Below are 11,205 nucleotides of genomic sequence, written 5' to 3'. Positions count from 1 at the left end.
ATTATCAAATTTTAAAAGGAAACTATCATCTTTCAAAGATTAACATTTAAAATTATAAGTGATAGAATTCTATCAATAAAAGGTTTATAAGTGACTATCTCTAATATTTACCTAAGTCATATCACCAACATCATTAATATCTTTCATTTTATTGATATATACCTAAGTCATATCACTAATATACATATATCACTAATAGCTATGGCTATCATTGATAGCTTCAATCAGTGGTTATTACCGATAGCTTTTAGCTGTGACTATCAATGATAGACTTTCATAAAATGGAATTTACTCTTATATCATTGATATCACCGATATATGGATATCACCTCAGTTGTATCACTGATATAATTGATATCACTTATATCGTAGTTATTGGTGATAGTTTCTATCATTGATAACATGTAATTAGAGATAACTTCTATCATTCTTTTTTACCATCAGATAACATGTTATTGTTGATAGTTTCTATCATTGATAAACATGCTATTAGTGATAACTTCTACACATTCTTCTTACACTTTAGTTCGAGATTCAACTTTATTAATTAAATTCACTAAGTTGATTATCAATGATAAGACTTTTATAAGTGGCTATTAATTGTGAAAAAAATCATCAAAGATTAAGCTATCAATGATAGAAAATATTTGTGGTCATCACTGATAGACTTTCATTTGCTATTTATATTTAATATTTTATTGTAATAATCAAACTTGATGATTGACTAATTGGTATTAAGTCTCTTATGAATGGGTACTTTCAAGTCTTGGGTACGAAACTCAGCTTCACAATTCTTATGAAAAAAAAAAAAAAGAAGAAGAAGAAAAAATCAGATAAAGGAAAAAAAATTTTAAAAAAAGAAAGAGAAGAAGCCAAAGCTGAAGAAAAGAAAGAAAATTAAAAAATTAAAAAAAGAAGCAAAAACTAGAGAAAGAAAAGAAAAGAAAATAAAAGTAAAAGAAACGAAAGAAGTAAAAATCAAAGAAAAGAAAGAAAAAAATAAAATAAAATAAATGGAAGAAGCAAAAAATAGAGAAAGAAAAGAAAATAAAAAAAACAAGGGAAGAAGCAAAAACCAGAAGTAGAAACTAAAGAAAGAAAAGAAAATTAAAAAAAATAAAAAAGAAGCAAAAACCGAAGAAATGAAAAAAAATAAAAAGATTTATATTTTGGAGCCTTTCTAACGGATCTTTAATATTAATATTGTTGTTTTCAAAATTTATTAGAAAAATATTATTGTTTTGAAACTTATTAGAGAAATATTGTTGTTTTGGGAATTTGAGGCTAGAGGTCGAACGTTGAGAACTCGACGAACAAAGAAAAACTTGGAAACAATACATAAGCCGAAACTTCAACCCTCGACAAGGGAAATCTCGCGAATCTAGCTTAGGTTGTCGAAGGTTGAAGTTTCGACACACATCCACCCTCAAGCTTGCAGGTTTATTACTTTTCTTTTTCCCTCATAAAGGAAATAAAGTAATGAGATGGTATACTATATGTATCTGTGTACTCGAGCTGCTTCTAACAACCTATGCATTTTGTTATCATTTCGAATTAGACGGAGGCTTGTGGGATTGACGTGAGGGGGTGGGGAATATGAAACGCATGGATACAAGTTATGCATTGGAATGAAAGATAATTCCGAATTAGCTTTGTCTACGAACAAAAAAGTAGATCCATAATAAAAAAAAAGTGTTTGTGATTGTTCCAGAAGAAATGAAAGCTAGTAATCATTAATGGAAAAATAACAACAATAACAGAGAGAGCGAGATATTGAGAGAGCGCGAGAGCAAGAGCGAGAGCGAGAGCGAGATCTTAGAAGAGAGCGAGATCCTAGGAGAGAGCGAGAGTGAGAGAGCTAGATCTTAAGAGAGAGCGAGATCTTAGGAGAGAGCGAGAGTCTTCACTTTATTTGAACTTTCCATAGAAATATATATAAAAAAAGAGAAAAAAGAGCTAATAATCATTAGACTATAATTGAATATATTAGATTATTATACTATAATTGAATAATCATTAGACTAAATTGAATATATTAGATTATTATACTATAATTGAATAATCATTAGATAACAAATTGAATATATTAGATTATTATACTATAATTGAATAATCATTAGACAACAAATTGAATATATTAGATTATTATACTATAAATTGAATATATTAGATTATTATAATGTAAAACTTTATTGATTACAAAAAAAAATTGAATATACAGTAGTAAAAAAATTGAATATACAATAAATTATATAAAAAAATTGAATATACAATAAATTATAATAAAAAAATTGAATATACAATAAAATGAATATATAATAAAAAAATTATTTATTATTCAATCCCTAACTATCTGGAGCCCGTCTTAGTAACGAAGGACACTTCCTTCGATTATGTCATCCACATCGTTGTCGAGTAGTTGGTTTTGTCCAATCCATCTTGTTGTGATAACGTGAACTTTTCGGGTGTCAGTTTATGTTTATCGTGTCGGGTGTTAGTTTCAAATTCAAAAGTTCAACAAAGCAATTGAAGATATCAAAGGAATAAATCGGAGCTGTGTAAGTTTTTTTGACAACATTAGTTTAGAGCAATGAACTTGCACATGATGGAGGATTCAGATATGGGTGGATGACGATAAATCTATCAGAGTGCATAAATGGAGTCCTCAAAGGAGCTCGAATGTTGCCTATAAATGCTCTTGCTCAAATAACATTCTTCAAATGCATGAACTATTTCGAGAAAAGAAGAGCAGAAATAAGGGATGCATTGGAGCATCAAGATAAACCCAGGACTTGTTGATCCCGATGTTTTGTACGACCAGTCCATTCATCGATCATATGTTGTATGGCGAGATCGTACTACTAGAGAAATATCTTGCAGACGTCGAGAGGTAGGGTTTATTCAGTTGGACTGGCATCTGATCACAGCCTTGGTCGAGAGATAGAGGCTTGAGACGCATACATTTCATATGTCTGTTGGAGAGTGCACTATCACTCTACAAGACATAAAAGTGTTGTTGGGGTTACCTGTTGATGGTGAGTCGGTCACCAGAGTGATGTATGATGACTAGTTAGAAGTTTTTCAACTGTACCTTGGTGCAACCCCACCTGCCGACAAGATTAAAAGATCGAGGTTAAGTTTAATATGGTTAGAAACACAATTTCGTGAGCTCACAGATGATGCAGACGAGGAAACCGTCATAAGATATGTGCGAGCATATATACTATAAATGATGGGTGGAAGTCTGTTTTCAAATAAATCAAGTCATTTTGTTCACTTGATGTTCCTACCACTATTAGCTAACCTCCATGATGCGGGGCAGTATTTGTGGGGTGAAGCATGCTTGGCATGGTTGTATAGACAACTATGCAAAGCAACAAGACCTGAGGTTCGAGAGATAGTTGGGCCTCTCATACTTTTGCAACTATGGGCTTGGGAGCGATTTCCAACAATGGCTCCACAGCTACATCATGTTAATGACGCTCGGTTAGTTGGACGAGCCTATGGTTCTCGGTATGTTGTTTTAATTCTATTTAATTTTTATTCACTGATCTAGTTAATTTAAATTCTAAATTATCAATTTAAAAATTTAGATGGAGAGACAAAATTTGTGTGACTAGGACAGCCACACATGTAGTCAACCAGTATAGATACATGTTTGATGAACAGGTACATTATACTAAACCTAATTGATTATTTTATTCACATTTTTATTGTATTTGTCTTTAATATTCTTTAATATAATATTTTGTGTTTCAGGTTATTTGGGAGCCGTACAAAATTATTGTGCATACTTTGCCTAATTTTTGTACAAATGGTCAAAACATATGGCGGATGATGAGTCCTCTCATATGTTTTCACATTGGTGAGTGGCATCTTCCTGACAGGGTGATGAGACAATTCGGTTTTCAGCAGGATATCCCATCGCCTTGTAATACTGAATCCGTACTGCATGATATTGACCTAAGGACTGGAGATTGGTCCGAAAAAGTTACACATTTGGTAGTGCGATGGCACTATCGTGCAAGGTTTATTACAGTAGGGGTTTCTCTTGAACAGTTTGACACAGATGTCACTCCAGAATATATTTATTGGTATAATAATATCATAAGGCGCTACGTCACTCGTTCGGGAGCAGCTGTGGGTCATCTGGTAAATGAATGAATATTATCTAATTTTTTTAATTTAAATTTATTTTAAATATTGTCTAATTATTTTATAATTCACAGAGATCGAACAACAGTAGACTTCCTGAGGTTGTGAATGATCCGAATCAGGTTCTTGCTATATGTAGTGACAACCAAAGCTATATAGAGGAAATTCATTATATGTACGATATACCTATTGTTCCTCCACCAGCTCCTAGACATAGAGGACCTGTTCGGGAATAGGATGGGTTTGATGAGGTTTCACATAGTGTGGAAGAGTTGCCCCTATGACGCAGACGCAGAGTCAAACTGATTATATTAGTCCGATGATGATGATGCCAGCATTTGGTTCAGGACATTATGACTAAGAGGCTAGTCCTTCGTCTTCATACGTGCATGGACATGGTCAGGGTCGTGGAGAGCATAATGAATATTTATATTATGAAGTGCAGAGGTACCAGAGCAACATCAAGAAGAACCCGAGCAACCTCAAGTTCGAAGTCGACGACAACAACCAGCTCGAAATCGACGACGTCCGCCTTGTGGGACACATTGATTTTTGTAATTTTTTTATATAAATGAGATATTTAATTTATATTTTTTTATTTTTATGAGTTATTGTTTTTTTAATTTATTCTTTTTAGAGTTTAAATAAAATAATAAATATTTTTAGAATTTTTTTTATAAAATGGAAAATTAAAAAAAAAAGAAAGAATTAGAAAGAAGAAGGTGGAATGTGTAATAATTAAAAAGGAAAAAAAGGAAAAATTTGTACGGTATTCTCGCTCTCTATCAAAATCTCGCTCTCGAATTTGATTAGCTCGTTAGCTCGTTAGCGGCAAAAAGAAGGAGATTCATTAGCTCGTTATTTAGTCAGCAGATGACAGAATTCGTTTGAAAACAACAATATTTTCCTAAAAAAAAAAGGTCGAGGGTTCAAAATTCGACCTATTATTTAAAACAACAATATTTTTACAAATAGTTTGAAAACAACAATATTTTCCTAAATAATTTCTAAAAGTACAATATCCTTTTAATTTTTCCCTTTCTACCTGCTTCAAATGTTTTAGTATCCCTAATTTAGTAGCTTTTAGGGTCGAGAATGGTTGTAGTTATACTCTAATGTTTTGTGTAATTTATTCATATTTATGTATCCAACTCTATTCATACAAAAAAAATTAAAAGTAGTTTAAAAAAGTAAAAAAAAAAATTTCATGTGACAAAGTATGATTGGCCAATGTAACCTAAAATGCACCTATGTATTTTTTCTGTTGATGTGTATTTTAATTAACTTTCTAATGTAGCTTTAAAGATGTAGTTAATTATTTTCATCCCTTGTTCAAAACTTTGATTCAAATTGGGTTCACTCATCAATGAAAATGGAAATTTGCTCTATAAGACCAGAGACTTGGATTCGAAAACTACAACTAATTAAGAAGTATTAAGACGAAGTATTAAGACGAGTCCACAAAGTAATCCTTTACAGAAATTTAAAACTAAGATTTTCTTTGTTCCGAATTCAGAAATATCCATAAGAAATTTGAATCGGAAATTCAAAACATGCAACCCTTGTTAACCAGAGAATAATCACAAGAGAATTGAGTTCACCACTAGAGCAGTACATAGAATATACATATGATAGAAAGAAATATTTTGTGCTAAAATTGTTAAAGAGTTGCGCAAATTCTAGCTTCCTGTCGACTCCCTTTGCACTTGCAAGCTTTCGTTCACATAACCATGAAACTTTTATTGATATGAACATCGTTTGTTACCACTAAGTACACTGAAGTCCTGCAAAAATCATGGCAAACAATATAGAAAACCAAATCAGGTGGCCGTAGTGATAAAATTAACACCTATAGTTTAGCTAAAAGAAATAATGGAAGAGGATAATGTACATGATCAGATGTATGAACAATACCTAAGAGCTAGAGCTAGCTTCCTGCTCTGCGTCATCATGGACCTCAGAGGTTGATTTCTGTGATTCAGTTGGCATTTCAATTTCAGCTTCAGCGTCCGCGCAGCAATTCTGTGAACCAGGAGATCTTAGAGAGGAGAGATTCGGATAACAGATGATAAATGAAACCATTGTGATGTTCAGGCAAAGTGAAGGCGAAGGAGTGAATGAAGAGTGGGAACAAGTTAATTACGAGATTCTTCTTGTAAGCTTCAAGAGCTATCTCATACTCTGCCTTCCTTCGCAAAGCTTTTTCAGCGTAAGGAGCTTTTTCCTGAGGAAGAAGCACAAGTACCACAGATTTGTATCGTCAATCACTCTGATCTAGTTGAGAAGTCAATACAGAGAACAAAACGTGAAACGATCTTCAAATACAGTGACCTCCAATCTTTCTCCTTAATCATTTGTTGTTAAGATTACTCGCTCATTTCTAGTCTCGAATTAGTTTTCTATAGAAATAGTACGAAAATAAGAGATCGTAGTCTTACAGTATCAGACATCGACTTCCATTTCTCACCACCAGCTTTGCCGACCTGCAAAATAACAAAACACAGTTAAACGCAAATATAAAATCTAGCTAGAAGTCCTGATTCTCCACTCAGTCATATCTAAAACATAAGTGGAGCAATAAAAACAAACAGTATAAAATCTCACCACTGGACCAGCTTTTGCATCAGGAAACTCCTCCTTGAACGTCTTTCTGAATTCCTCCCTATCATTTCCAAAACAAGAAATCGAAATCAGAATGGACAAATCTGATGAAAACTAGAACGTAAAAGTAGATTTCAAAACGAAGTAGCCTCAATTATAAATTATTCTTACATGAAAACGAAGAAGGCTGTAGCTGGACGTTTCGGAGCATTTTGATCTTTCTTCGTGGCTTTTTTGCTTTTCGTGGATTTCATCTCAGTCTTTCTCTGCTTCAGCATCCTTCAGAAAACGGATCGATGATTAAAAAAAAAAAAAATCACGTATATATCAAGAAGAACGAATGTAATCGAATAAAATCTTTAGGAGTATATTCAATTTAGTCTTACATCCAAAAACGTAGGGAAAATAGTAGAGTTAAAACATAGAATACAAAAATAATGTCAGTAGATTAGTTCAGGTATTCAGATAATTGATGAAGGAACCTTGCGTAATAGGAAAGCAAAACTAATAAAAAACTGATGAGAATTAGAGAATGCAGGCTGTAAAATTCAACACAATTAGGAACACAAATAGAGGCGAAACATTACAAAAGAATAGAAAAACAACTTAGAAAGAAAAATGGCCGAACATTACGTAGAAAGCATAAGAACAGAAAAATACAGAGATGAAGAACATAGAATCAGTTGAAGAGAAACTAATCGTACATGAAGTAAAAACATAGATCGAAAATCGAAACAAAAGAACGTAGGAACTTATTGAAGATGAAAATCGAAACAAGAAGCCCAAAATCAGCGTGAAGAAGAAGAAGATTACTGTGCGTTAAGCTTCTTGCGACTGACGACGGCGCTTCTGAGAGCTCTCATGGTGGTTTTCTAGAATTAGGAGAGACGCGCAGAGAAGGAAAGGGAGAGTAATGCAAGGAACAGGGAAGGGGGGGAACGGCTTTATATAATGCGTGATGTGAAATTGAAATGAAGATGAAATGCGCCCAAAAATTTATAATAAATTTTAACCCAAACTTTTTTAATTCTATCGATGATTAGTATTGTTAAACTCATATTATTACATAATTTTATTTATCTATACTACATTTTTGAATAACTTTAACCCTTAAATTTTTAATAAATTGCAAATAATCATTTTTAAAATTTTTGTTCTGGTTTAAAAATTTGATAGAATTTTATGTCAAATGCATCATCATTTCATTATTATTACCCATTTAACACAATTTTGTCATTAAATAAAAAATGTTATGTAATTAATTTGTAATTTTGTCATTTTACACAATTTTATTCAATTTAGGAGTATATGCTACATTAAAGTTTGGTGTTTCATATTCCTGCCGTTATATTATCATATGAATTCATAATGCTAATGAATGGTGTAAATGATTATAATTAATACCCTGTTATTATTATACACAATAAGTTATGAAAACCTTTTTATCTTCCACATACGTAGTTGAATATGTATACCAATGGTGGCGACGAGACTGATGAAGAAAGTGAAAGAGGGTTTAGGTTTTCTCATTTGCTTTTCATTTACTTTTACGCTTACTTTTGTTTTTGTTAAGGAAAAATGTGGGCTGAGGTCTTTCAAACAGAATAGGTTCTCTCTCCCATTTAAAATTCACTTAACAATTTAGTCTCTAAATTTTAGTTTGTAACGATTTAGTCTTTTTGTAATAATTTAGTCTCTAAATTTTGGTTTGTAACGATTTAGTCTTTGAACTTTCGATTTTGTAATAATTTAGTCCCTAAATTTTACTATGTAACAATGTAGTCTTTGTACTTTAAAATTGGTAACAATTTAGTCCATAAATTTTACTATGTAACAATGTTGTTCTTATACTTTAAAATTTGTAACAATTTAGTTGCTATTGTAGAAATTAATGTTAAGATTTGATATTTCTTTCATAAAGAAATCAACAAACTAATTAGAGATTTAATATTTTTATAAAATACAAAGTTTACATCATAAAATAGTAAAAATTAACATCTAATTTTGATAGATTTGTTTACGTTATTGAATAAACTGTTGTGAATTTAAAAGTATAATGACTAAATTGTTACATATTAAAGTTTAGGGACTAAATTACTTTCATGAAAGTTAGGGATCAAAAGTATTTTTTTTAAACCTTTTTTTTTAAGCTTTAATTTGGGGGAAATAATGCCACTTCTATTTTAGCACGGCAAGAATTTGAACATTTCCCGATAACGGAAACCGTCGGCTAAAGTTTACAATACCATCGACAAAATCTATCCCGATGATAAACCAATCATCGATAGCATCATCGGGAAAGCGTCATCGAGAAAACCTTAATTTTCTGACCCAAAAAAGCCTTGTCAGGGAAAAAGGATATCTCAACGGATCAATGATGAGGCTTTCTATCAACCCTAAATGAAGCCTTCGGGATAAGTCATTTCTCTTGAAAGTACGGATAAATTAATTGCGTCGAGCGAAGTTTATATTTCAATGGAAACTCAATGAAAATTACATTCATTCAAATTTTATATTTCACTTTCCAACACTAATTATAAAATAGAGCAAAATGCACTTTTGGTCTTGAGCTTTAAGGCTATCATCTATTTGATTCCTAAAGTTTTATAATTAACACTTTGTTCCTGAGGTTTAGAAAATTCTTTTAAATGGTCCCCAGGTTAACTTGACTGTTAGTTGACGAACGGAAAAATGACAAGACATGTTACGTTGGCCAAATTTAAATAAAATAATATTTTTTTATTGTTGTTTAATTAGGTCGATTTTTCTTTAATCTTTCCTTCTCTCCATTTCTGTCCTCCCTTTTTTTTTTCTCCCCTCAAATCTCTGATCTTCGCAAAAACCTCCATAGAAGAAAAGATTATTTTTTATTTGTAAAATGTTGAACCCTAAATCTCTCTTAGATTCCAAAAACCCTAAATCAATTTTCCACATCTTCGATTTCTTCACCCAGTTGTCGTACCGTTGGGCATTCATACAAGTCGTAGGTTAACTTGTTCTCAAATATAGAGATTTACATTCAGGGGCGGATTTAGTATGGGCCTAGAGGCTCGAGCTCCCCTCAACTTTATGCTCTTTATGTTATATATAAGAAAGCCTAGTGGTAAATTTACCTTCCAACCACTTTTTATCTAGGTTCAAGCCTCACTCATTATACTTATTTTTATTAAATTATATAAAATTCCCCGACAATCAAGTTAATTGAAAGACCATTTAGAAACATTTTCCAAACCTTAGATTAAACTATTTATTTTGAAACTTAAGGAATCAAATAGATGCTAATCTCAAATCTCAGGGACTAAAAATACATTTTTTTCTTATAAAATATTATATTAAAAAAAAAATCTTCACATACTCACACGACAAGAATTTTATTTAATGTGTTCTATTAACAATTTGGTATTTAGTCGTAATGATATATTTAATTTATATATTTTTTTTTTTGAAAAAACGTAAGTAGAACATTTAAAGATAATAATATATTCTATTGTCCAATTAAGGAATACAATTTTTTTTCCTTTCAGAAAATCCAGCGTAAATTAACACACATTAAAAAAAATCCAACAATTCCTTGATTCTAGAGTCTGTCATAGTATGTACTTTCAAGTCATATCTTACTAGCTTAATATTATTATTTTATAGTTGATGGTGTTTCTTTAAAAGAATAAAAACAATACAACATAAAAATTAATTTGAGATAGATCATAGTTGAATTTGTATTCAACAATTTCATGAAAAAAACAAAAACTTAAATTCAATATATATGAACAAAAAGCTAAAAAATTAGTAATAATAAAGTCTATTAAGTGAGATAGTTACGGATAAATTTCTATCAATTTTATATTTTAGAATTATATTCTAATTACAACCATGCAAATAAACTCTTCTACAACAACCCTTCATAAATCCTCACAATCTTGATCTTAAAAATATTTATGCATGACAAATTATTTAGAACAAGGCAATGTTGAAACTCAAACTGAACCAAAGTTCGTCCAAACAACTTTCTAATGGTCATCATTAACGCTAGTGTAACTTTTTATTTGTATTAGGGTATGTTTGTGATCAAATCACTTTTTTCTCTTGCCAAAATCACTTTTCTTTAAAATGATGGTGTTTGGCATGAATTAAAGTTGATTTTAGAAAAATCCAAAATAATTTTAAATTGATTTTGAAGGAACTAGTTGATAGGTGATTTTTGTTAAGTAATTGATAAAGAATCAGTCCCAAAATGACTATTTAATTTAGTTTTTGTTAAACTATTGCTGATAGCTATTTGTAAAATCATTCTTTTAAGATTTTAAATGCATGAACAAAAAATGACAATCATTGTCTGTCATTAAATTGTTAATAAAATAAATAATTATATATATTTTGAATTTTCTTTTAATATCTGTTATAAACATTCACTTTACTCAAAATATCAATCATGCGTATAAGAATTTAACT

General features: G+C 31.0%; 1 protein-coding gene across 1 annotated transcript; it reads right to left on the bottom strand.

The window, feature by feature from the left end:
* Positions 1 to 5,627: 5,627 nt before the first annotated feature.
* LOC120088876 (high mobility group B protein 3-like) lies at positions 5,628 to 7,706 on the bottom strand. Its single transcript, XM_039046314.2, has 7 exons — positions 7,570 to 7,706; positions 6,928 to 7,035; positions 6,760 to 6,817; positions 6,594 to 6,638; positions 6,299 to 6,379; positions 6,070 to 6,177; positions 5,628 to 5,939 (listed from the first exon to the last, which is right to left on the bottom strand). The coding sequence occupies exons 1-6, from the start codon at positions 7,617 to 7,619 to the stop codon at positions 6,070 to 6,072; spliced, it is 450 nt and encodes a 149-aa protein (XP_038902242.1). The 5' UTR covers positions 7,620 to 7,706; the 3' UTR covers positions 5,628 to 5,939.
* Positions 7,707 to 11,205: the final 3,499 nt, after the last annotated feature.

Source organism: Benincasa hispida, chromosome 10 (genome assembly GCF_027475165.1).
Source record: "Benincasa hispida cultivar pf3 chromosome 10, pf3_genome.v1.1, whole genome shotgun sequence".
In the NCBI taxonomy this organism is placed as follows: domain Eukaryota; kingdom Viridiplantae; phylum Streptophyta; class Magnoliopsida; order Cucurbitales; family Cucurbitaceae; genus Benincasa; species Benincasa hispida.
The sequence above is the reverse complement of the archived record's forward strand: the minus strand, read 5'-3'. Positions and strand labels throughout refer to the sequence as shown.

Bases quoted from the DNA above. Each gene is read 5' to 3' on its own strand.
- LOC120088876 (XM_039046314.2), bottom strand. From the start codon at position 7,619: ATGAGAGCTCTCAGAAGCGCCGTCGTCAGTCGCAAGAAGCTTAACGCA. The intron at 6,818-6,927 runs GTAAGAATAATT...TGGAAATGATAG, and splicing joins ACAGCCTTCTTCGTTTTCAT to GGAGGAATTCAGAAAGACGT. The intron at 6,178-6,298 runs GTAATTAACTTG...CCTGGTTCACAG, and splicing joins AAGCTTACAAGAAGAATCTC to AATTGCTGCGCGGACGCTGA.